Source organism: Ambystoma mexicanum, chromosome 2p (assembly GCF_040938575.1).
Source record: "Ambystoma mexicanum isolate Mex_15411 chromosome 2p, UKY_AmexF1_1, whole genome shotgun sequence".
NCBI lineage: Eukaryota > Metazoa > Chordata > Amphibia > Caudata > Ambystomatidae > Ambystoma > Ambystoma mexicanum.
The window spans coordinates 522,637,787-522,665,737 of NC_090923.1; the positions used below are offsets into that span (position 1 = coordinate 522,637,787).

Genomic DNA, 27,951 nt, shown 5'->3' on the forward strand with positions numbered 1-27,951 from the left:
GGTGCAACTGAGTAAAGGCGATGCCCCCTTCTTTGATACATATACTTTTCCAGTAGTCATTCTATCCTTGAAAGACAACGTAGCTCTGAACCATCCTATGATGTCTATTTTGACTCCACCATAATCACAGGGATTAATATCAGGTTCATTCAACCATCTCGGACCAATTTCTTTCCATACTGCTTCTGGCAGCAATGTATATTTTGCTCCGGAATCGGTCATCATTCTGATTAGATTACCATTTATCTTGATAAGTCTTTGGACTTTCTAATCCTACGTCGCTTCTATCATCACAGATGGCAAATACGCATTATTCTTCTTCATTTTCTCCTTCATTGCCAAGCCAATTCATGTTGCTTCTGTCTATCCTGCAGCACTTGGCCAGGTGTCCCTTTCCATTTCAGTTCTTACAAATTATGTGGATAGCAGGACATTCAGGACTGTTGGCCCAGTGTGTTGGACTGTCACATCTGAAACAAGTCTTGATCCTTCCTCTGCCTCTTGAACTAATTTGGGGTCGTTGCATATTTGGGAAACGCCCCCTATTATATCCACTGTATCCACGTCCATATCCTCTACTTCTGATCTCTCCATTATATCGAAAAGCATTTTGCGTCTTGAAGTCAGCAGTCTTTTTTTGTCATTGGTTTATTTCCGCTGTTAAGCTGTGTTGTTTGAACAGCATTTATAGTAGTTTCTGTTTTCAATGTGGTACTTTTCACTCTATCTTCTAAGGTTTTACACAATTCTCCATGTGTTCTACCTCTTTTGCGATGCGCATGACAACATCAAAAGGTGGGTCATCCTCCGCCCACAATCTCTCTCTGATCTTGGTACTATTACATTCCAACATAAACTGATCTCTGTCTTTGCTCTAACTGGTGCCCGAACTTACAGTTCTTTGCTAGTTTCCTCAGACTTGTCACAAATTGTTCAACACTCTCACCGGCTTCTTGTTACATTTTTCCAAATGTGTATCTTTCCAGTACAGTGCTCATTTTCTTTTCATAGTGCTTGTTCAGTTTTGCAGTGCACTTTTCATACTCGTTCATATCCCCATCATCAAGTAAGTCTGGTAAGTCTTCATATTTCTCCTGGCCTGCTGGTCCCAGACAATGTAGTAATAATGCTTTCTTTCTTTCCACGCTGTAATTTGTGCCACACACCACAGTGGCATAATGCTCAAAGGATTTCAACCACCTTCTCCAAGGTAAGTTCGGTTCTCCTGGTTCCATTAAAAGCATAGCCAGTGGTGGAACATTATGCATCGACATATCTGTGGTACTGATGCGATCTCCTGAACTGCATAAATCAATCACTGCGTCTATCACTGGACTTTGTTGTATATATATTTCTGAGGTTTGTGGATTCTGCTTAGATCACATGCTGTGCATAGGCCGACATCTAGTGGAAGCTGCAGAGTATTAGTTTGTTTTTCGAAACTCGAAAATGGGCGTCGACACAGGGCGTGCCAGTAATACTATCCCTAGTGTGACGTCCACTGTACCCAAGATCCCTCACGCGTCTAGGATCCTCAGATTGTTTTTTTCCCCCATACTGGTCGGAAGCATTTTGCGGAGTCCCCTGGCCTTAGCCATACTTTTGCTAAAATATTGATTAATTGACATCCTTCCCCATCCCAACATCGAACTTCGACACTCGACGCCGGCTGGAGAAGAAATCGACCGCCATCTGCTGCACAACGGATTTGGGCCTCGTAAGGCCTCTGGCCTCGGCCCTGCAAGTAGGGAGGGTGGGGGGTTGGACATACTCTACACTCTTGGTATATAGGTACACCTTATACATTTCCTACACTTAACAGCCCGCTGCCTCAAGGTGCGTATGGAGGGTACCCCTTTTCAATTCTGCCCCAAGTGCAATCGCAAATACCCTTGGGTCGACGGGCACGCCACGTGCAATCTCTGCTTGCCGAGGGACCACCCCGAAGCGAACTGCAGAGCGTGTAGTAGGTTTAAACCTAAGACACTTAAGGACCGTTCGACGAAGCGTTGGGCCACCACACCAGGCAGGCGGCCATGGCAGCGGAGGGCGCCTTCAGCGATGGCAGCAACGCCGTGCTTTCGGACGGCGAGGGCATTACGGCGTCGAAAGACAGCCGAGCGCAGGTCCCTGACCTCGGAAGGTCGTCCGACAGGGCGGCTATGGGGAAGACCCTCGGCGACACAGGCGCTTCACACACCACCCACACTAAACACACGAAGTCCAACCGAGACTCGACAAAGTCGAGTGCTCGGAAAGAGGCACAAACGGAACGGTCCGAATCAGTGTCCTCTGGGTGTTCGAGATCGCCGCATGACTCCAGGCAATCATCCACTCTTGCCAAGAGTGCCTCGCTCCATAGGCTAACAGAAGTTCGATCGTCGGAAGACGAAGACGACTTCCACCCCCAAGCCGCACTCCAGGAGTCAGAGCCCGCAGACAAGATTAGCGCGGCCCCACGTTCGAAGGACAGGGACTCTACCCCCGATCCTCGACGCCAGGCGTCGAAAACCTCCAGAGCCACAAAGGGACAGGGAAAACACTTTTCCACTCACGGGGAGGGGGTAAAACAGCAGAAGAAGCAGCCTCTGCACTCTTCCACACCTGTGAAACACTCCACTCCTCCTAAACAGGTGACAAGACCAGGTCTGCTGATATTTCAAAAAGCAGCAAATCTACTCAAGATAAATCTCCAAAACTTTCTGAGAGAGCCATTCCCAGTTCCAAAAAATGGTCCAGTGATGACATAGATCGGGTCATGTCAAGGATGTCTTCTTTGGCTGACTTTTACGATAAAAATCCAGACCATTTCCTTTCATATGATCCACAAGGGGCTACACCTTCAGGCTCTAATGATCCTATCCCCCAAGTAAGAAGCCCCGGTTTGAGACACCGATGAGGTCTACAGACCCCTTCGAGGTACAACCATACTCACGGCCATACTCACTGTATCAAGGAGAGACTTCCTTTGGTGAGGACCAAGAATTTGGCATTGTAGAAGAGCAAACTGGGACGGGCTACTATGGGGACGATGAGGACCAAGAAGAGGAAGACCCTGAAACCTACAGAGTAGATTCCCCGGTAGAAAAGGAAGCCCCGGTTACCGACTCCCCTGTCGATAACCAACCCGTCCTGAACGAGATTCTAGCACGTGCAGCAGAACATTTCCATATTGACACCCACGGTGTCCAGGAGGAGAGGGACTTCGCAGAGGAGTTAGTGGGAGAAAGGAGGCCTGTTGCCCAGACCATCCCTATCCTCAAGTCTATTCAGCGAAGAATAGACCCGTCCCTGGTAAACCCAAACCTCACTAGAGCAGTCAATCCCAGAGTTGAAAAACTTTTCAGGGCAGCCCAGTCTGACCCTCTCTGTATAAGAGGACACCTGAAGCCAGACTCCCTAGTTGTCACTAACACTTGTAAGAGGGCTGGAACACCCTTGTCATCGTCCGAAGCTCCTCCAGACAAGGAGAGCAAAAAACTATATGGTTTTGGCAGGAAAGTAGCCTCAACGTCTGCCTATCAGGCAAGGATTGCAAACTCCACCACCCTGTTGGCCAGCTACAACTGCCATCAGTGGGAAGAAGTCGCGGCACTCATAGCCTCTGCACCAGAACCCTTAAAGGGCCAGTTAGCTCGGATTTCCGCAGAGGGTAGAGCCGTGTCTGGTTGCATTTTAAAAGCAACCTTTGACGCCGCGGACAACGCAGGCAGATTGATAGCAGAAGGTACTGTTATCAAGAGACATGCGTGGATACGGCAGTCTGGTTTTAAGGCAGAAACCCAGGCATCATTGTTGGACAAACCGGTGGAAGCCGATCTGTTGTTTGGTAAGGCGGTCGAGGACGCACTGAAGAATGCCAAGGACGAATACGAGACACTCAAGTCCCTTGGCCAGTTAACCAATAAACCCCCTAACCAGAGAGGGAATAGTAATTTTCGTCGCCCATGCGGCCAAAATTCCCAGAGAGGATCTGACTATTCCCAGGGGCAGGGTACACAGTGGAACAACAGCCAACAGTCTACCCAGGGTTACGGCAGGGGTAATAGGAGAGGACGTGGTAAAGGCAGAGGCAGCCACAGCAAGGGAGGCGGCACGCCTCCACCAAAGCAGTGACACTCAGTTCAGGGTCCCTTCTCACGCAACCCCAGTAGGGGGACGTATTTCCAACTTCACCCAGGCTTGGGAAGGGATCACATCAGACAAATGGGTGCTGTCAACAGTATCGACAGGGTACTGTATAGAACTACTGCACCGTCCCCTGAACCATCCTCCACGACAAAGAGTACATTCTTTAGAACATCAGAAGATTCTCCTCGAGGAGATCGCCATTCTGCTAGCAAAGGACGCAATAGAACTCGTCCCGGGACACCAGGTAAACAAGGGTATTTATTCAACTTACTTCCTTGTGCCAAACAATGCGCACAGTATTGGACTTACGGCCTGCCAACAAGTATGTCAAGCCCCAAAAGTTTCGTATGACTACGCTACAAGAGGTAATCCCCTCCTAAAAAAGGGGGATTACATGGCAACCTTGGATATGAAAGATGCCCATTTTCATATTTCCATGTTCCCAGCGCACAGAAGGTACTTGCGTTTCAAGATGGACAGTCGGCACTACCAATTCAAGGTACTGCCCTTCGGGATAGCTTCGGCACCAAGGGTGTTCACCAAGGTGCTGGCGGTGGCGGCTGCACACCTATGCAGGGAGGCAATCCCGGTGTACCCTTATCTGGACGACTGGCTCATAACGGGGGAAACCCCAGTAATTTGCAGGACAAACATTGAAAGGACTATCGATCTCCTCCACGAATTAGGCTTCTCAATCAAGGAGGAAAAAGTCAAGCCTGGTGCCAAGCACCTCCAAACAGTTCCTAGGATCAATCCTAGATACTCAAGAGGGGTTGACCTTTCCTTCAGAGGAAAGAATTCGGACTATACTACTGCAAATTCCGCAATCAATATCAGTCCGGTCACCAAATAACGGTACGCAAAGCAATGCGTTTACTGGGCATGATGGCGTCCTGTATTTACCTGGCCCCCCACGCGCGCCTGCGCATGCGCGCCATGTAGGAATGGTTGGTGAAACAGTGGTCTCGGGCAAGTGGTCAGTGGGACGATCTAGTGGTCGTTTCGCCAACACTAGTACAAAGCCTTCACTGGTGGACAAGAGAGAATCTTGCACAGGGAAAACCCTTTTACGATCCCGAAGTACAGGCAGTAGTCACTACCGATGCATGTCTGACGGGGTGGGGAGCTCACCATCTCCACCACACAGCTCAGGGTCTCTGGTCTCCCTCAGTGGCCAAGAACCACATCAACCTGCTAGAGCTTCTGGCAGTATTCAGAGCGCTTCAAGCGTTCGAGCCCCACCTACTAAACCTGTCAGTGCAAATCCGGACGGACAGCACAACAGCCATGTTCTACCTGAACAAGCAAGGAGGAACTTGTTCGCCAAATCTGTCCAAGCTTGCCCAGAAAATCTGGATATGGGCACTCAGACAGAACATCTTCCTGTCATCACAACCTGTTCCAGGGGAGCTCAATTCCCTAGCAGATGCTCTGAGCAGAGACTCCCTCCCAGAGGAACACGAATGGGTTCTACACAGAGAGGTCGTAGAAGATACCTTCTCTCAGTGGGGTTTCCCCACTATAGACTTATTCGCCACAAGTGAAAACAGACAATGCCCAGGTTCCCCAACCAGACTCCCAGGGGAACGCCCTGTGGATGAACTGGTAAGGGATGTTTGCTTACGCTTTTCCACCAACTCCTCATCAGGAAGGTGGTGAACAAGATGAACAGAGGGTTGATGACGCTCGTCCTAGTTGCTCCCATGTGGGCAAGACAACCGTGGTTCCCACACCTACGCAGGATGGCGGTGTGCAAGCCCATCAAACTTCCAGCCTGGTACAACCTACTGTCCCAGCACCAAGGTCAAACAGTGCATCAGCAACCCAACTCAATGAACCTGGCAGCATGGCTCCTGAGGTCATAGAGTTTGGACATCTCAATTTACCACAGAGGTGAATGGACATCCTAAAGGAATCTAGGAAACCAAACACAAGGCACTGTTACTTTGACAAGTGGAAGAAATTTGTTATCTGGTGCCAGAGTAGACCAATCAACCCAGCTGATTGCACTCCTTCCACTATTGTTACATACATGCTCCACCTGCTAGATGCAGGATTGGTTTTTAACTCACTGAAAGTACACCTGGCAGCCCTGTCGGCATACACCACTTCCCATGACAAGGTCACGTGGTGGAAAGTACCAGTAGTTAAAGCCTTCATGGAAGGAGTAAAGAGACTTCACCCTCCTATTTCAAACCCACCACCAGGGTTGGACCTTAATGTGGTGCTATCTAAGCTCATGGGCCCCCCTTTCGAGCCCATGCATGAAAGCAGTCTCAAACAGCTGACTTATAAAACGGCCTTCTTAGTAGCTATTACTTCTATAAGAAGGGTCCGTGAAATTCAGGCTCTGTCAGTGCAGGATCCCTTCTTTACTATCCATAAAGACAAACTGGTTTTACGCACACACCCTAGGTTCGCACCCAAGTTTATATCTAAATTCCACGTAAACCAGTCCATCGAGCTTCCGGCTTTCTTCCAGGACCCTCAAAGCTCGGCTGAGGTGAAACTACACACCCTAGATGTGCGTAGGGCGGTCCTCTACAATGTAAATAAAACCAGACCGCTAAGGAAAACAGATCAACTGTTTGTCTCCGTAGCTACAGGCAGAGAGGGGGATCGCGTCTCTAAAGGTGCCATCTCGAAGTGGATTATTAACTGTATCCAGCTGTGTTACTCACTCTCTGAAAGAACTCTGCCTTTCACGCCAAGAGCCCACTCTACTAGAGGCATTGGGGCCACTCTGGCTTTCATTGCAAATGTACCCCTTGACACCATTTGCAAAGCAGCTACTTGGAGCTCTATTCACACTTTTACTCAGCATTACTGCATTGACACCCATTCCAAGGCAGATACACAAGTGGGACAAGCGGTTCTAAGACACTTATTTGCTCATGACCCTTCTCACATCCCACCTCCTTCTTCAGGTACTGCTCGCTAATCTATGCACAGCATGTGATCTAAGCAGATTCCACAAGCCTCAGAAGGGATACATTACTCACCGTAATCGTATTTCTGATGCTTGTATCTGCTTAGATTCACATTCCTCCCCTCTGAGAGAAGGCGCATGGTTGCTTGTAGTCTTACCTTTCTATCTATCTGCTTGGATTATCTGTACTCGCGCTTCTCCTCATGCTACCTCATGTCAGAAAAAATACAATCTGAGGATCCTAGACGCGTGAGGGATCTTGGGTACAGTGGACGTCACACTAGGGATAGTATTACTGGCACGCCCTGTGTCGACGCCCATTTTCGAGTTTCGAAAAACAAACTGTAATACTCTGCAGCTTCCACTAGATGTCGGCATATGCACAGCATGTGAATCTAAGCAGATACAAGCATCAGAAATACGATTACGGTGAGTAATGTATCCCATATATATATTTCAAACAACAATATATCAATTAATAAACTGCATCAAGTTCGCTAGATGGAACTGTGCCTGTCGAGGTCTATAATGATGCACATGAAACGGTGATGTCTGCCCTTTTTTTTTTTTTTTTTTTCTGTGAGGAGTAGCAGGGGATCGTAGGTAATCTTTATTTTCTCATTCGTCGTCATTTATTGATTTATTATTATTCCACTTTTATTCGGTTGTGCTGCGTGCGCATGGACACGTGATCCTGACCAGAGCGTAAGTTTACTGCAACGAGTGAGAGGAGGGTGAATAAATGATCTTCACTAATTCGCCGTTTCGTGCGTTTACCCTTGTTTGTTTAGAATGTGGGGGGTGAATAAATTACCCAATACACACAAATTAGCAATTTGAATGCTTAGGTAAAATTCTGCACTTCTTTCACGTACGTGACGTCACGGCGGTTCCCTTACTCTAAAGCGGCTTGCAACAATATTTCCTATGATGCGGTCACATAAATTGCATTTCCCGTGTTCGTAAGTACGCCCTTTTCATACATCACAGCTTCCATACCTTTCAATTTTGTGGGTGCTTCACTGTACACTTTTAGCAACAATACAGGCAGGATCGCGTGGGGCTGCTTCTTTGCTTCTTGTAATTCTGTATCCTCGTCACCACGTGAAGCATCCAGGACACGTTTCACAAGATATATATATATGTTACAGGGACATAAAAGGGGATATGAACGGTGCGGCAAAGGGGCAGATCCTTCAGCTACTCCAACCGCCAGATTCTCCTCCGCTCCATTCCATCTCTGCATTCTCATTCTCCTCCTGGATTGTTCACTACATCATCACCATTAGATGTAGTTCACATACTACAGTTTTTGTGACATCGCACTCTTGGGCGCTCTTATTTTACCCACTGTGCTGGCAGCAATTCCAACTGTTACCGTTTGTGTAAACTTGGATATTACTAACGGCTTGACTACGGGTGGTTCATGGGAGAGATTATTGGCCTTAACAAATTCCATCGCGCATATGAATCCTTCAAGTTTGGTAATCTTTGACATTATTTCAACCTTAGTACATTTAATATCTCTAAGTTCTAAGTGTGTGAGTTTGTGGCTCTACTCCAGCAGGTTGAGAATTATAGATAGGACTGTAAACTCCTGCACAGTTAATGTGGCCTCAGGAAAAGGCAAAAGATTGTGAGTTTGATTAATATGAAGGTGAGGAGGGGATCTTTGTGCAGATGGCAGAATCGCGGGGTGCGAAAGAAACTTGTGGGTCAAGATTTCCTCACGGTCCATACCTGGTTTTGAGAATAAAGAGCTTGCAAATGGGTTAAATGGATTGTTGGAAGACAAATTGGCAAATTTATTGTGAGAAGACCGCGGGTTGGGTGGAAAGTGGCTCTCATTAAAAAAATTTACCTCGTCGATTCCACCACCCGAGGCCATGAGAGGAGTTCAGGGGCTCAGAGAAAGACGTGCTCGTTTTTCGAGCTGTGCAAGAACTGCAGGCTGGAACATAGAAACATCCACAATTGTTTTATTACAGATTTGAAAGTCATTATTAGAATAATGGTGCACAGTGGCTGAGTGAGCGGCAATTCGATATCGTGAGCCTCGTACACTCTTGAACAAGTGGGAACGTTTAGGAGTCATATTTTTGGACATTTGTGGGGTGCCATAGCTTTCTAGAGTCCCTATAGAGTTATAGGAGGAGCTCACATGTCCATTCATGGTAGTATGCATAATAGGCAAAGTGGCTAGTGATCTCACATCTTGAGGAGACTTGACATCAGATTTTGCTCATAAGTCCTCAGTTTTGAAAGTGGGTTCTGGTGGTACAGAGGTGTTAGGAGTCTGAGGTAGGGGGGTCATTGCAAACTCGCCTGCTGCGAAGTCCACCCACCATAATGAGAAACAGTGAACAGAATTTATCACAGCAGCAAATTCACAACTGGTACACGCTAACTGTTAACCTGGGTTACGTGTTTCCGTGGCTTACTTTTTCATAACTAGACACAGGGTGGATATAAACAGTCGAGTATTGAATTGAATTGAATTGAAAGCATGGGAAGACAAATTAAAACAGGCTGACTCCAAACGCTAAGGAGGTACGTTAAGCATCCAAACTAAACGCTACAGCAAAAATGTGCTCTAGTCTCCTCTGATTGGATGGAAAATAGAGTTGAATCGACAGTGGTTGAGCAAAACCAGTGAGGAGGAGTATATAATTAAAAGGCAAACCCAAAAATGCAAAGAAGGCGGCCAGAATATACACACTTACTTGCAGAAAAAGATCGGACAGAGTGTGCAAATACGGTCAAACGTTAGTGCTGGCAGCACAACGTAAAAAGCAAAGCGGGGCGACCCGCCTCCAGTCTAACCGCACAACAGCACTGGCACTTGCAGTGCACTTCCAGATGCACATGCACCATGGACTTTGAGGGCTTGCTGGGAGGTGGGGGGGCACGGCCAAGGCACACTGTGCAGATCTATAATACAAAAGAGAACAGAAACACGTAAACAACGTGTGATGAGAGTAAGGACCCAGCCAAGACCCCGCGAGCAAATCGCTGTACGTAAATATAAGAGTAAAGTCCCAGAGTTATATTTGCTGGGAGGTGTAATCCATGATAGCGTTTCGCCGCTATCCAGTGGAGAGATGCTTCTTCTTGTGCATAGGGGTCCAGCACAGGATACCACTGTTGAGCGCGGGTCGCAGGTGGTTGGAGCAGCGGTCCTGACTGCACAACAGCACTGGCACTGCACTTCCAGAGGCATGCGCATGCACTGTGGACTTTAAGGGATTGCTGCGCAGTGGGGGGCAGGGCCAAGGCACGCTGTGCAGATTGGGATGTGTAGTTCTTGATAGTATTTTGCTGCTATCCTGTGGAGAGATGTTTCTTGTGCATAGGGGTCCATCACAGGATACCGCTGTTGAGCGTGGGTCGTAGGTGGATGGAGCAGCGGTCTTGGCAGCACAACAGCACTGGCACTTCTAGTGCACTTCCAGATGCAGGCAGATTTAGAAAGAGGCTGTTGCTGTAGTCCAGCCTAGAGAGAACCAGAGCTCTAGAGACATTGAGATTCTGGGGGGAAGGAGAGGAAAGGAAGAATACTTCTAATGAGGTGCAGTTGGTAGTTTGACTTCTTAGAGATGTCATAGATGTGAAGAGAAAAGGAGAGTGTGGAGTCTAAGATGACCTCTAGGTTCTTATCCTCAAAGGTGGGTGCAGGAAGAGGGTCAAGGGAGGCTGGCCAGAGAGTGACCGGAAAGGAGGGTGTAGGTGTGCCGATGAGGAGAATCTGTCTTACTGGCAGGCGGAAACTTTCATTAAGGGAAGAGCAACCTCAAATAGATTTTAAAGATGGTTTGAATCACAGTTGGGAGGGTGCTAAATGATGAGCAATTGAATGTAAAAAGACCAACGAAAGATCATTTTTGCGCTTAAGATTTCGCAGGAAGTGCTAGGAGTAAATGGAACTATATTTCGTATGTCATGTAAGGCACACTATATAGAATACAAGCATGCTTCTTAAAGTGATCAAAGAGGGAAACGTGCTAGCTGTTGTGGGTGGCCAGACTCCTCTGTATAGCTATGTCAACTTTCTATAGGTCTGTCGGTTTGGTGTAGGATTAGGAATCCCGGATATTCACAAATACTGTTATGGAGCCAACTTCCCACAGAGCACAACATAAATTAAATCCTTAAATCCAACTCTATTGTGTTTTTCTTAACTGTGGGACAGCATCTGGCTCAGGGTCCAAGGTTAATTTCAGGATTCAACACCTCTTAGGGTTCACATGTTACCTCAGGCTCAATGTATCTCCTCAGCATGCTTCTGTGGTTTTTTGACATTTAGATAGTATTATTGCAAATAGATTATATAGTAGGAGCAAAGAAAAGGACATGGAATCGATCATTTTAAAACGGTCACGTATGTCAATATAACACACATACAATACAGATTTGTCAAATGTTTATATGCATTGGGATGCATTCAAAGCATTTCAAGAAGTTGGAGTACTGCATTCTCAAAAATAAGAAAAACATAGGAATAGATTTGCAGTTGGAAAGCAAGATAAAGACCAAAAATGGATGCACAAGTTACACAATATAAAAACAATCTAATGATCAATACTTAAATATATCTAACTGAACTACCCAGCATCGTCCGGGATTTCACTTCTCCGAATTTTACATCTCTAATCGGTAAGTCTCACTTCAGTTTCTTCAGCAGTTTAATTCCTTCATTGTTCAGCAGCACTAATTCTCTCAACAGCAAGTCATGTTTCAGTTTCTTCAGCAGTTCTGTCACTTATTTTTTTTTTTTTAGCAGCACAAGTTCTCTTGACTAGTAAGTTGTGTTTCAGGTTCTTCAGCACTTACATTGGTCTATCAGCTTCATGGTCTTCAGAACTTCCTTCTTCAGAATGTTGATCATGTTTCAGCTTCGATGCGCGATGATGAGCATTTTCTACAAATGACATGTAGGTGGTGGTGTAATACCACTAAACGTAATGTCTAAAAACAAAGCCGAAAAACAAAAAAGATTAATTATCTCGGGAACGGGATGACATATCGAGCCAGAAATAGCTGCAACAATTTGACAATGAAATACAGAATATTCCTTGTAAAACTCATGATACCAGACCTCATCGTTCACCAGGAATGTCGCCAGGTCGGCACTTACAAACCCACAAAGAAACCCAACTTTATTTTTTATATATACATATATACTATATATTTACTGAAAAAACTTTGTTAAAGGGACGTTATGGTTACAAGTAAAAGTGAAAAACCTCAGAAATTCACCAGTTATGCTAAGCTAAGCAACCATAACTCGTGCCACCACAGTCCACTGTTAAGACTAACACCCATGACATCAAAGATGCCTACCGTTAGCAACCAGAGAGAATCATGGGTGGGGCAGTTCTTTACCATTGTTGGAAATGTATCAAAGGCTAAAGCTACCAAAGTGAAATGCACTGAGTGCAACTTTGAATTCAGTCACAGACTACCTGGACAGTACTCCTACGGGACCACCTCCATGCAACGCCACACCAAATCCAACCACCGCAATGCTCTCAAAGGTTTTTCCTTTCTTAGCAAGTAGTAGGCTGTCTTCCTCCACCTCATCTTGCTCAACCAATACTGTAACCACACAGCCTACTTCTGTGGCACACAAAATCCCACCAGATGCTATCTTGGAATCCATTAAAAAGGCTATTGATCCATATCTTTCAAAGACAACAGTCCTCTGCGTATACTGCAACCCACCACTCGACAGGGGGAAGCAATTTCGAAGTGCTTTTGAAGCTGTAATCAAGGAGCATGAGAAACACTGCCCCCTACCTTATAAGTAGCACAAAAGCAACATCTTCCCGTGTTCACCTGCCGCTCCATATTAGTGTTTGGTGCCTCTTCCCTCATTTCCCTCCCCACCTTACGTTCTAACTTCGTCTGCAAAAAAAAGACATAAAAAACAACAAAAGAGAGGTTCCTTTAGGAACCACCTTTCACAGTTAAAAAATGGAACTAAAAAAGAAAATCGTATAGTCTCCATCTACTTTACATTCCTCAGTAAAGCACATAGACTCAATAATATTTTCCAAGATTTCCATTAGCATTTTGTGTTATGCTAATGGGAATAATGTGGCGTTCGTCCCCCGTTCCAGGCACTGGAACGGGGGTTAACGGGCCAGCAGTCCAAGTTATTGGCCCAAGCGAAGCAAAGGGCGATATGAGGGCTCCGGACCATTATCCCCCATTCTAGCCCCTGCAATGGGGGATGAAAGCCATTGGCACCACAGGTTCCTGGGGAGATAAAAAAAAAGATTTTTCTTCCTAAATGTAGGGAGGAAAATTCTTTTCCAAGATGGCCACCATGGAAAGGGAAGACGGGCTGCATACAGAGCCACTCTTCCCTTTCCATGGCAGCCTGCAGAAGGCGAAGAGAGAACCCTATGATATGGCATTTATAACGCGCCTATACACAAGTGTTTCAAGGCGTGACGAGGCAAGGGAGGGGGAACAGAGGGAAGACAGACAGCGATCCTACTAGGCCAAGTGTCATTCAGATCACGCAAGTGCATGGGAAGGGGGGGAGTGTGGGGGGCAAGGGCGAGGGGACAGTGCAGTGCATGGGATAATAGAATAAATAATAGTAAAAGTAAGGCCAGCAGGTGGCAAGTGCAAGGGTAAGTGCAGGCATCGGGTGTCAAGTGCTGGTAGTGGGACTGTAGGGATACAGAAAACAGTTCCCAAGTGCGGGGGATTCCAGGAAGGCAGTACAGGTGTGCGATTGACAGGGGAGGGATCCCGGGCCTGAGATCAGAGGGTGGCCAGGCAACCAGTGCAGAAGAAGAAGAAGAAGAAGAAGAACAACAACTTGGTTATGACCTTGTGCCATTACCCAAACAATCTGGTCACAGCCCATGGCGTACCTCAGTCACCAAAGGTATATCACTATGTTTGTACCTACATTATGACACTTGTCAAAAAATAAAACATGGGCACATTTGCAAAACCATGCTGTAAGGTCCTTGCCAACGCTCCTTCCACAAGTTTGCTGGAAATCCAGCCAAGTTTTATTTTTCCCAAAATGTATATACATAAAATAGTCATATAACTTAGTTGCCACTTGACAGAATCCATTCATACTTTACACAAACACTCAAGGTTGGGTGTATAATCTTTCTGAGAAAGTTTGTCCATTTTCGTCCAACGGCAACAAAGTTATAAGCCATCTAAAAATGTTGAGACCCCTTCTAATGTAGCCCCCTCTTAACAAAATCCCACCAAACTTTACAAATAAATGTATATCTAGATATAAAATCTTTTTGCAAACTTTTGTGTGGAGTCATCAAATGGCACCCCACTTATAAGCCTTTACAATGTTTTGAGACCCCCCCACCCTCTAATTTTGTTCAATCTTGACAAAACAGCTCCACACCTTCCAGGACCATTCAGAATCAGGTCTATAATAACATTCCAGAATTCCATGCAGTATCACTGAGTGGCGCCAAGATTATAAGCCATCCAAAAACAGCTTTTTCCCAACCTAGTATTGCAGAAATAGGCATAGATGTCCTCGAACATCACAGCACTGTGCCTGAACATCCGGACTGTGGACTTCGGGGGTGGAAAATTAGTTTTTTTGGCTTCTTACGGCCATATTCCATTCCATCCTCATCACCCCCACAGAGATTGTTTGAGTTTGACAAGTGTAAGTTTGTGTTTTTTAATACGTTTTTATGGCGATGTTTGCGGACACGGTGGATGTCTGCGAATCCAACATGGTTGGCGTTTCCAAAAATCTGATGCTTCTCACCAGCCAATCGGCGGGCGCGCCCGATGTCCGCGGACCTCTCGTCGTCCTCTGGACCAATCAGAGGCCTGTCTGCAGACCGTACAGGGAAGTCAGTCCACGGATCGCACCCAGATATCACTAATTTTCATTTACTTACATTTTGGCCATTTTAAAAGAAACTACTGAATGGATTTATACCAAATTTACAAAAGCACGCTTTCGTGACCAAGTGGCCGCTCCTGACGCAAATTTGATGAAAATCCGTCCAGCGGTTGGGCTGTAGGCATGAGCAAAGAATGTTTTCCATTGCGTTTATGAAAACAAAACATTTGGGATCCCCTTACAACTTTGCCTCCGCACCCCCTTTGTGAAACCTCCCCAAACTTGTCAAAACAATTCAGAGGGGGCCATATAAATTTGTTGCAAAGATTGGTAAGGATTCGTCCAGGGGGAGTAAAGTTATAAGCCGCCCAAAAAAAGTGCTCTTTCTAGGAGTTGAGCAATTTGACCATAACTACAGGGTTGCCAGAGCAGGCCCTGTAATATAGATACGAGTAGAGTAAGCAACTTTTTTTTTTTAACAAGTTTATAGCCAAGGGAAACAACATATAAAATGTTTACTACTCCATCCAGGAATTATAAAATTTCAATAAAGCGTTTGCAGGCATCGTAATTAGGATTGGATAAACGGGAGCTACAAGCAGCTCCTGGGTATCCAGAACTAACCGGTCACCATGAGCGACCACTGGGTAAGGAGGAGCTAGTACATAGCGTTTCGCCAATCTAACTTTCAAATACAATGCAAACATATCATTGTATGCATTATTTATTACCCCTTATGCTTTAAATGTCCTATAAATGTGCCCTAATTTTGATAGATTGTCCCAAATGCACAGTTTAAATTCACGTAGTTGTGTTTTTTCCGAATTACTTGTCTTGTGGAGCCAAAAGTAGCTCCTGGTAACTGTCTGTTTTAAGCTAGCCAGGCTCTTATAAGCAGGAGCTAAATAGCTCCCAGCTGACCCTCTATTTCAAACTCTGGTTTGTGATAACCTTTCGGAAGTAATATCACACCATTACAAATTAAAGCAGCTATGCAGCTAGCATGGATGTTTCTTTAGTCTCATTGTGTGTTTTACTGCCAAAGCCAGCTTGGTGAGTGTTCATACGTGGGGGGGGAGGGAATGTTGGGACAGCCAGCATGAATGTTTGATTAATGGCATGTTTTACTGACAATGTATGGGCAAATCTTACGTGGTGACTGTATTTATGTGGAGGTTGGGTGAGAGATATGTCTGAGCAGCCAGACTGGATCTTTCTTTAGTGGCATGACCTGTTTTTCTGGCAATACATGGGGAAAAGCCAACTTGGTGAGTGCTCTTACACAGGAAGGGAGTTGTCAGAGCAGCCAGCATGGACTTTTCTTTATTGGCATATTTTACTGACATTTTAGTGAGCAAAGCCAACTTGATTAGTGTTCGTACATGGGGGGCGGGGGGGCCACTACATCGGGACACACAGAATGGATGTTTCTTTACATTTGTTTCACATGACAAGCTTTACTGATAGCATGGACATTTTCTCACAGTGGCATGACATGTTTTACTGGTATCATGGGCAAGCCAACATGATTCATGTTCTTACAGTTAATACTGGCCTACGTTGGTTCAGTCAATAAAGACCTGTTTTGTTACAGTAGCAGGGATATTTTTAATAGCATTGTGGATATACACTGAAAGGGCTACCATGAAAATCTTGTTTTTGTTGTACACTTGTACAATACCAGGCTATATTGCGGTCAAAGGCATCATGACAATGCTCATATGCCCTGCTTCTGACTTGGGACCTATTGGATTCTTTCATGAGTTAACTATATAGCAATACAAAATCGATTGCAAGCTGTCTGGCTTTTTACACAACACAGTGTGCTGTAAAATGCACCATTTTCATCCGTTATTTAAATAATGTTCTCAGGGGGAGGCTACTTGGACCTCTCTAGGTTGGTTTAGGCTCACTTGATGTCCTCAGTCCCTCCCCCATATTCACAGGAAATGTTCAGGGCCCTTCAATCAAAACATATATCTGCCTCCACAATACCAGTAGCTTTTTCGATTGGTGAAAGCATACAGGGAGATAACTGAAAGTGCTCCGGTCTAAACTATGTAACAATCGGAGGTGTGTCTGAGGGCAGGGAAGTGTTACTAGCTCATCAGACAGAATGGAAACAATGCTGTGCTCTGACAATCCCACCAAATACTTGTAATTGTAGACTGCTATCCTTTGTCAGTAGTGCCTGTTCTAATAATTGACTTTACTGCACTACCTCCACAGGATAGACTTATTCTAACATGAAGAATCTTGCATCACTAAACCAAATCTCAAAGGGACTGGGTAACGCAGCTGATTTGTCATTATGATGTTCTTCAGAATGCACAGAAGCAATCACAAGGATTCATGTTGAGTTTAATAGCCCTACTAAACAAATAAACAAAGCATGGATACAAGTTGTAATGCTGTTTGCTGGTAAACTGGTGGCTACAAGTTTGATTTTATTAAAATAAAACGATGCTTTTATTTTTTTTTTAATTTTTATTTTTCTGATGCATTGTTGAATGGTAAAGTATGCATAGTTTTTTGCAATTTTTATTTTTCTGATGCATTGTTGAATGGTAAAGTATGCATAGTTTTTTGCAATGTCCTTAAAGCATAGAAATGGTAGATTTAAAAAATATGTTCTGGGGAGAATTGTGCATGCTTCTGAAAATTCTTAGGTTATGTCAAAGATTATAATTTTTATTCCTAGTATGTACATTCTTTTTGTATGATTTTTGTTAAGTTGAGTCCAATGTCATTGTTCAATAGCTGCCACTTTATACAGACTATTGGTTGAAGTCATCAGACAATAATTACATAGTGGCAAAACAAAACACACAGAACATGAGTTGAATAATGGTCAAAATTGTAGTCATGCATGTGAAACAGTTTCAAAGCTTGTTTTTTTTTTTTACTTGAAACGTAATCGATTATTTTTTGTATTAGTGTTGTAAAATAACTTGGTATCAAACAGACAGGACAGTATTCAATAGCTGTTAGCAAATATTTGACACAAAGCCAGGGTGAAAATCAGGGTGACTGAGTTGGTCCATTTAATTCCCAACAAGTCTTTGACTAATAGATTCTTGTTGAAATAGTTTCGATTGATCGCACTCCTGTGGAACTATGAAGGGTAGAAGTATAAAGAATGTAATTGAGACAGGATATTTTAATGTGTGTTGATTGTTTCTTTTTTATTCTTATAGACCAGTTGTGATAAACTTCCTTTCTATGTGAAGCCTAAGGGGGCCCATTTACAGAATAGAGTATCTCTGGGCACTGGATTCCATAGTTGCTATGGATCATTTCATAGTCTGGATCCATTCAGTGAAATGTTGGTCTTTGTGGATTCACTGTCTGATGTGGGGCATCATGTAGACCTTTGACCTTTACTGTTTTGTTAGGTTATTTTGTATTTCAGATCTATACCTGATATAAAGGAGTCAGTGTATCAATTGATGCCAATATCCATAGATGGAGGTTTTCAAATATTGAATAACAATCGTTAATGCATCCTTTGGTTTTGGCACAAATGCGTCTCAATTTTCTGCACGATTTTGGAAACTTGCATGTTTAATTACTAATGCTGTTATATTTGTAGACAATTTTTCATCACATGCTTAAAACAGATGCATCCTTGAATAGAACGAATCTGCTATGCTTCAAAGTCATAACTGTATAGCAGTCAAGAAGACTCTGCTCTGTTTTATAATCAAAATTCTTCCAAACCTCTTTCAGTTCTTGAACTCTGTTCGACTGTGGGATTTCATTGAAGACCGAGAAAGCCGTGGATTGCAAAATACAGACGAAAGGGATGAAGTGGCTGAACTTGGAGATCTCTTTATGCACCTATCTGGGGTAGATCAAGACTCTGCTGCTCCCTCAGACTGAAGGCACAGCAACTCGGTTTGCTCTTCTGCGGCAGTTCTTATTTTAATATGGACTTGCAGACCTGTGTACCAGTGGAACTTAAGAACTGTTTGCATTGTTAAAACATTGATCAGGGGACAATCTGGATAATGCTTGTACTTGAAATAAAACCAGGAAAGGTGCACCCACAAACTATGAAAATCAACATTCATGATAATTTGTTTCTCTAAAAAGAGCAGTAGACTGTATCAATTAATTTCACTCTGCATCTTCAGTTATCTTTCAATTTGAGAGTACAGTTGTGTTCATAGTACATACATGTGAAGATATCCTTTGCACAAATGGACACTGCTGAAGTTAAACACATCTTCAACCCACATTATGTTGTACAGTGCCTGCAACATTACCTACAGTTTATCTTTAGGAAGAGTTGTTCTTGGAAGTCACCAGAGTTGCGGTTTGTTGTTGATGTAGCAGGATCATAATCCCACTATTGGAATGTTTCCCTTGCACCAGAGAATATCCCATGATTGTTAGTTTCAAAGAGAACCCCTGGGAACTTTATTTTAAAAACAATTTGTTAAACCTCTGTCCAGTACTGCCCCCCCCCACTCTTTAAGCTGCATTGAGTAGAAATGTACCCGGTAAAATCCCTTGGCAACCTCCTTTTGTATGCATGTTTTCTATAGGAGGGAAGTAGCCTGACCCACATATCAGTGCTTTCCCCACAGTGTTGCTTGGCAATCTCATCAACCCTGGCATATAGACATGCATGAAATCCTTCAACAATGAACAGTAAATGCAAGGATGACTGTGAGGTTGTGAAGTTGGGGTAAAAAAATAGAAATTGAGTACTGAATGATTTATGTGGGACACTTGTTGCCGTGTGTGTGCATGTGTGTATGTGTGTGTGTATGTATATATGTATTTTTGTATATATATATATATATATATATATATATATATATATATATATATATATATATCCTTGTGTGATAATACCTTTTAAAGATTATTGCACCATTCATTAGATCTTTCCTAAATAAACAACTCTTAAGACATGGGAGGCCGTACAGGTGGTCAGTATTCCGTTAATATTGTGATGTGATATATAAGTAACTTTCCTGCTAAGTAATCACTTTGCTTGCATACTACCTCAATCTAATCCAGCTGTTTTTATGAGGGCTCAGCTCATAGTCTGAGCAAGGATATTCTGGCATGCAGTAGTCAAAAGGATCACCCAGTGCAATTCTGAGAACTCGACTTGGTCAAGTTATAATATTGGTATTGATAAGACATGACCTTGGGAAAGACAAAGGAGACAAATGATTTGTTACATTTAAAGAAGACTTGTTTCCCTCCCATCCTTGCGTTCTATCTGTGGCTACATCCATGTTTAATGGTATTCTGCTGAGACACTGATTGATCTTTCCCCCCCCTCAAGAAATTGCCTGTCCTGCAACAAAGGTAGTCTTTTTACATTTTTCTACCTATCTACAAAAACCATGAAACCTGATGTTGCAGTCCAAAGTCTACAGAGGCTTCAGTAACCCAACTATCCTCTTGCTTGTTTATTTAATACCTCACAATGGCATTTGCTTTCATAATCAGAACGTAGTAATTGTGGACCAGCACTTACAAAGACTTAAAAAGCATTTGTCATCTGCCAGCAAGTCGAAGAAGGTGCCACATCCATCTGTACCAGAACCATACTTAAAATAAAAATAAAAGCATGAGCACAAATGAATGAACAACATATGTATTTTCTTGGCACAAAGCAAAATCAGTCATTTCTGCTATGGTTGTGGTCATATCTTTGCCAGTTTCAGATCTGTATTTCTTCTGTAGAATTATCTCACTTTCTGGGCATGGTTTTGATAGACAATGTATTTCCTACAGAAAGATTGTTTAACACTCTTACAGTGACACCACCTCCCTTTCTTTTTCTGAGGGTACCCTATGTCTGAAACCTGTGGCTGTAGCTATTTTGGACTTTAACGTCCACAGTTGTAGATCCTTAATTATGCTGGCTAGATTGTATTGAAATAGAAGTGCAAAACATCTATAGAGCTAAAGGTTGCATACCCCTTTCACCACCATGGCCTCAAACCTTTTTTTTAAATTATACTCTATTTTGTATTAACAAAAGCCCAGGTATCAAGGCTAGATACTATTTAGCCATTGTAACATAAAACAAATACCTTGGATCTTGACACCCACAAGGAACAGCTGGTGTATAAAGCTTCTTACCTATTCCAGATTTTGCAAGCCATCCCTTAACATACATATTCTCAGACTGTTCTTGTGTGGTAAGATTGACCACAAAGTCTTATTGTCCGTTTTTGAACCAACTTGGCATCACACTTGTTGATTGTCTAGATTCTTCTGACATATTACTGGAACCAGTTCCTGTGATCCTACCAGCCCCTATTCAGAAAGCTCCTCCACCTGGAGAAAATGAACTCCGTCCAATGTGAGTATAGAGTTCTATCATGATGAAGTATATGCAGGCTTTGAATATTCCCTCTAGAGAAAGTAATTTATTGACTGTTTTACAAAGGTCCTACCTATTGTGGTGGCACATCTTAACCCCAGAGGTGTGATGCATCTTTTCTTACCCTGGCCACTTGTTGTCTGGAATTTACAGTAAGCCATCCAAAGACTGAGTTGGTCGTGACCAAAAAATCAGAGAGGTTCTAGAAAGCAGGGAATTGAAAGCCTTTTCTCTTCTAGGAAGTTTTTTAATCCTTCTGTCATTTATTTTTTGATTAATCATTTTATCTCAGCATGCTGATTTCCGAGATTGGACTTGATCCCAACCCTTTCTTTCCATGGGGTGCTGCTAGTGCCATCGGTTCTGTGAAAATCCATATAAATCCTTGTCTGATTCAGTACATCAAATATTGGTCTTGACAGACTACTCAGAATATGCATGATTGCACTAATATCAGAATGTAAAGTCGCCTCGTAACAAATACCATTAATATTGACATGGACCTTCAAGCTATTTTCTCAGCTCTCAAATCATTTCTTCCTCAACCCTTAGAAAATGGTGTGGCCATGCTAAACACTCAGTTTCCAAAATGAATTACTCAGGCTACCAACTAAATTTGCTGTGCCAAGTTAACTGTATTGCAGCCCTGAGAGAACTCGGCCACATCTCACTAGTAGTGTGACCTGGATTCATTATGCGGTTTTCTCTGGGCATGTATAGTGCCACAGTGTATACAAATGTCAACCAGTGTCTGTTTCTTGTGTTACTGGTAAAGACCTACAACTTCTAACCTGCAATAGTGTACACACGTGCTGCTCTGACAATGTTTGTAAAGCCTGCCCTGCTCTGATGCTTTCCAACTTTTCTCAAACTGAGAGAGGAGGCTGGTGTTCTGATCCCAATCACAAGTAGAATGAAGTTATTGTTCGCAACCCTGTGCGCTAGGATCACTTTTGGACTGCAACATTTAAAAAAGAAATCTTAATTACAAGGAAGGGGGCTAGATAGATTCACTGCATAATTTGCATTGAAATGTCTAAGCATTAAGAAGGCTTTTTCTCTTCATAGGATCAACTCCAAGTATAGTGTAACCATCAATAGTCTATCGAGAGATCTATTCGAAAAAATAGATATGAGGAGAATACCGAACATTTGTAATTCAGCAGAGATACCATAAAAGAACTGGCGATTACAACAGCACCAACATACTCATGTTAAGGTAGACTAATGTAGAACACTTTGTAATACACGAATTTGGCTTCTCTGTGTAAAACAATATGTAGAAGCATTACTGAGCCAATTGGAGCCAGACAGCATTGTGGCAAGACAGAATCTCACGACCACGGATGGAATACATCTCAATGCTAACACTAAAGCCGGATTAATAAGCAATCGAGTCACCACAGTTCCTGTTTCCAATCATACTATGCACTAAAACAGATGCAGGGTTAGGTGGATTGTGCTGCTCTTACAAAACTAAGCCCCTTACAGAAACCCATTCAGATCACCAGAACAACACAACTCGAAAGTTTTCCTAAACCAACAAAGAGGAACTCTCTCCCATGTTCTGTGCATACTAGCGATGGATATTTGGAACTGGACCAATTAACATTTGGTGATTGGTGTCTGTGTATCTCGAGTGCAAAGGCAATGCCATGGTGTGTGCTATAAGCAGACCCCACCTCCATGAATGGGCACACTCCAGTTGTAGTTTGCATGATTTAAAGCCGTTGGCGTTCACTTCAAATGCACCTATTTTCGACTTGCAATAACTCTTGATGTAATTTTTACATGTCCTCATTAGGACTTGTCATATAGGCTCTGCATGATGCTCTCCTTTTGGATAGGTTGAACAAGACTATGGATTTACTTCCGAAGATACTTCAAAATTTCATGCCATTCATCTGGTACTTCCAGGTTGGCCATGCCAGATTTGGTTTTCAGATATGTCCTGTCTATCGGGACATTCTTTATTGACTGCTTCAGGTTCCAGATGTCTTTACTCATCTAAACAACTGCCTCTGCCACCACCTTCCTCCATCACTGAACTGCAGACTTTGGTTTTTGGGGGGGTTAGCTTATGTTCACTTAAATGTTTAAGGACAGGCTGTTGATGATGGGTGCAGCAAGAACAGTCTACCGAATTCTGAACTATTTGCTTTTGGGTACTGTTCTATGTAGAAAAAAATGAATTCTTTCGTGCCTCAGTAGACCGTGCCATGCTTTTAATCACCTATTTGGCTGGTACAGGAATTTTCTTGAGCTTCATCTCGCTTTTTGCTATGTATTGTACCCTTCCAAAGAGCACATTGTTTGTTTGATTTAAATAACATGTAATTTTGATGATCATATCGGTTTACATGTCCCATTAGAGAACGCACCACCCCAGGGCTTGAACGACGATTTAGGAGCCCTTATGTACAAACAATGTCAGGTAATTGATTCCTGGAAAGCTGCCCATCAAGCTGTATAGTGGCTATCACGTCAGCTCGGTGCCCTACATGATCTTCAAAAGATACTTTCATTGTTTTTCAAAAGGACAAAATGGTCTCAACTTACAATCCATGTGGTTATGACCAAACTAGACCTTTGAGTCTGCTGCCTCCTTTATGTCGGGGGCAAAAATGCTAGCCGCGGCATTCCTATTTGTTCTTTTTTTTGGGTCTGTTTTTACAGGGAGGTGTACTCCCTGTACCTGAATTATCCTTCTATCACCCCACCATCTATATACCTTGCTATTACTAGTGTGTTGTGACCAGTGTTTAAACCGCAGGGAAAACAAAATATCCCCCAGTTCCGGAATAAACAAAATCCCTATTTTAATCTAATTATCAGTTTCCTCTGAAACTACTTGCTTCTACAAATGTTCAGCGTTTCCTTTTTCACCTACAAGAAGGGTGCATGAGTATCTGTGGCTTCTATACATATTACCTCTTTCATTAGGTCACACGTCCTGAACACAAATTATACTTCAGATGCTGACATTTGTATTTTTCTTTATCTGAGTCAACCAGTTTTTTTTCATAAGCAGCAATAATCCATTGAGGTAAAAAATGTTGCATATGCTAGATGCAAAAATATCATAATGCCTTTTCCTGGAAAAAGACAGCATTTTTGAGGAATTCTCGACTGGTGTTTGATGTTTCGTCACGTGTGTTAAAGATAGCCAAAGCACATTTCAAGCTCCATGAAGTGTGCAGTATTCTGCTGGATATTGTTGGTAGTCGGTCAAAGGTTTTATTACTACAGCCGAAGCTGTTGGTACTGCGTTCCTAATATATGTTGTATTATTGAAGCATACATACATTGACGTCTGTGTATGCCTTTTCCAAAAACTATTGTTTGGTTTGTAGTTGGTTCTTTTTTTTTTTTTTTCCTTCTTCCAATTATGTTGTGCACTTTTAGTGGTGAAACTGCTTTAAATGACTGAATAAAGTTAAACTTAGTTATGTATCCAAGTTCTGCTATCACCATTCGCTCCGATCACACCCCCAGTGACTGCCCTCACTTAGTGAAGGTTTATTTATTGGAAAGCAAAACTGAATAAAATTGCACTTTAAGACATCTGGGACACGGCTCAACACATGAATGGCATTTTGTGCTGCATTTGTTAGTTTCCAAGGTACCCTCCACTCTGGTGAAGGGTTGGGATAGCGATGCCACGTGTAGAGAAAATAATTCTGAATTCAACAATACATGGCAAATGCAATTTGTTGTACATTATCACTGTGTATGTAACATACCAGGTAACGTGAAGCATTTCTACGCTTTCACTGTAGTGGTTTTGAAGACACCAAAGAAAATGACATTTATTCAGCAGAAGGGAACATCAAGTGCTCTGAAATTCTGCCCATCGTTTTCGGAAATGATAAAAGTAAACTTCATCAGGAACCAGGAGTAGCCTCTCCATTAGCAAAGTAAGAACCATCTAGCAGCTACTATATATGCATGGGGTTTAATCTATTCGTCCTCATTTGCCAAAAAGTCCATTTATGAAATTACGATGGTCGCACCTCCAGTTACGAATAATAAACTGGGGTGATGTTCATCATCTTCGAGTTACTCCCCCCTTTCAATGTTTGTTTTGTTTGAGTCCAAAACCAATGAACTATCTCCGTTTTCTTGTTGGTAGAAGGCGTCGACATTTCAGCCAGAGGTCTCGCTTCCTTTGTCTAGTTGAGCAATAGGTGATTTTTACAGTTTTGTTGAGTGCATTTCAGTAGCAGGCATAACTAGCAGAATGACAATGGATAGGAAAGATTATGCATTGCAGAAGCATATCCTAAATTATGCTAATTATTGAAATTAATATTTATTAAGTCAGTATTCCATTATCAAACGGAACATTTCACTGTAGAATCATTAATAACTGCAGATGAAAGTAAACACTTTTACACTGTGAGGTCTTCTAGATAAACGTGCAGATTCAGTGAACGTGGGCTGGTTCGCCTACATATTTTGAAAGTGACACCATTACTTGGCATTTGCAATTAAGCCTTTTCCAAGATTCATATTATGTTTTCTCTGGTGCAAGGGATATATTTAAATGTGACAATTCCTCACAAGAGTGTATGTTATCGATAGCTCGACAGTGTAATATACTGCACAACTTTACATTCATTGTAAGATAATCATGTCAGTGGGTTGGTATTTTTTCTAAAGATTTACATACATACATTGTTTTTCAGGCATGTACTCAAGACCTTTGTGGATATGTAATCGAGTTTTCTTTCAGGTAAACGGACAATATGGATTGGAAAATGTGTATGACGCAATACTGTGGAACAAATGCTTGTATGGGCTTTGGATACGCGCAACAACCAAATGAAGGCCGAATGAGAATCGAAGAAATACGAAGTCAAAAGGAGGACGTTTATGAAATTGAGCATTAGGATGTCTAAAATAAAGCACGCATGTTTTCATTTCACAAGCAGGCCATCCACATGCTGAATACTAAGTTCACATTTTCTGTGTTGTAGCAGTTTAGTGACTCAATCCTTTCATGTTGAATGTTATTTTTAAGGGGAATGCTCTTCAATGGATGATGATATGGCAGTATGCTCTGTAGTAGTCCCATGCAATGTGGTGTCATGGTTTTCTAGTTTAATTGTAGAAGCAACACCTTACAACTGTGGTTGTTGACCCATCAAGTAGCTTTTTTATTGAATGTCATTTGTAAATGTTTCCCACAAACATCAAGATGGTGTGCCCAGGCGTTGATTGGATGCACTTTGAGACAGAGGCCATGGACTGTACTGTCATGAATACAATCACAATGAGAAAATCCGGATGTTGTACTAAATGATGCCTCACTATGAACCACAGTGGGGGAAAACTGAAGAGAAACATTATCAAAGATTAATGTATTTTTTTCAAGTGTGACACCTTTCTTTAAATCGGGGCATATAGAAATTTAGCAGGGCATTGGATTGGCATGATGCTTAAGTGGTCTCATTTGAACTTTTTTATGAGGTGAAAATTATGTGTGGGTATAAGGTCTGCAGGGAGTGAAACATGTTCAGGGAAACCTGTAGCGGTCTAGATTGGGACTGTCTAGATCATGAGACCGTTGTATAGTAAGTTATCGCATTGTGTTGTAGTTTTTAATCTGTTCAACAATACATCCATGTATTCAAGAGTAAAATGGTAACTCGTCAGCAAAAAAAGACTGTGCTTTGCTGCTGAGCTGCAAACTGATCTGTGTGCGATAGGATGAGCAGCGTGGTCAGTGTTATTTATACATGCTTACATCTTCCAGAAATAGCAGATGACAGGGCAGTCTTTTCTCGTGGCATTGCTGTTCCTTTATTTAAAATCTATGCTGATATAACTTTTGCTCGGAGTACCTGATTCTTATTAAATACAAGAATATATTTTAAAAAAACATCATGCATTGTGTGTACATATAATTTAGTTATTAGTGCCTTGGACAGAAAAGTGTAGAATATTTTTGAGTTCTTACCTAATAAAGTTTTACATATTGAATTGTTGCAGATTGCTCTCATTTCTGTTTTTACTTGCAGTACATCACTTTGTGATCCAGCGAGACACAAAGTCTGCAATGACCGACTCAAATACGAGATGGAAAAGCCCTGTGTGTAGAAATGCCTGCATTATACACACAGTTTAAAGCAAAATATGTGGGCATCAGTGTGGAAGTACTGTAGCGTAGATATTTATTCTATGCATTGCTTCAGTTAAATTCAGTCTAAGAGAAGATTCATATTGCGGTTAGTGATATTTAGGAAGGCTGGTCCCCAAATCTTTTTATATAAATAAAACGTTGATCTCTGTTAGACTGAACTGTGAGTAAAATACTTTCTGTGGTCGCTTCCAATCTACTTGCTGCAAATTTTGTTTCAGGTATACCGTGGGGCTACACTTCAGGGCAAAATGAAAGAAAGCAGTCTCAATTGTGCTCATTTCAGAAAAGGCCATGCTGACAAATAGTGGTACATTGGATAGAACATGCAGTCCTCAATGATCAAATCCTCATAACCTGGTATGTTTTGCTTAATTGCTTGTGGTCCATTTACTGGCCACATTAACCCGTGAGATCCCATTCCCATGCAGACTGAAGTGCCCCCTCCCCCACGTGTTGGCATGAAGCACATTACAAATGAATTGCAAAAATCCAAATGAGTTTACTCTTCATAAATTTTATTGAGCTTGCGTAGAGTC

At 42.7% G+C, this 27,951-nt stretch overlaps 1 protein-coding gene across 2 annotated transcripts in view; it reads left to right on the forward strand.

Annotated features, from left to right (window-relative positions):
• MKRN2 (makorin ring finger protein 2) overlaps positions 1-27,255 on the forward strand; it is a 279,152-nt gene extending 251,897 nt beyond the window's left edge. For both annotated transcript variants that reach the window (XM_069643939.1, XM_069643940.1), the window contains one exon: positions 18,645-27,255. In XM_069643939.1, coding sequence (XP_069500040.1) covers positions 18,645-18,797 — 153 coding nt within the window. In that variant the 3' untranslated portion in view covers positions 18,798-27,255. The remainder of the gene's footprint in view (positions 1-18,644) is intronic.
• The last annotated feature ends 696 nt before the right edge of the window (positions 27,256-27,951 follow it).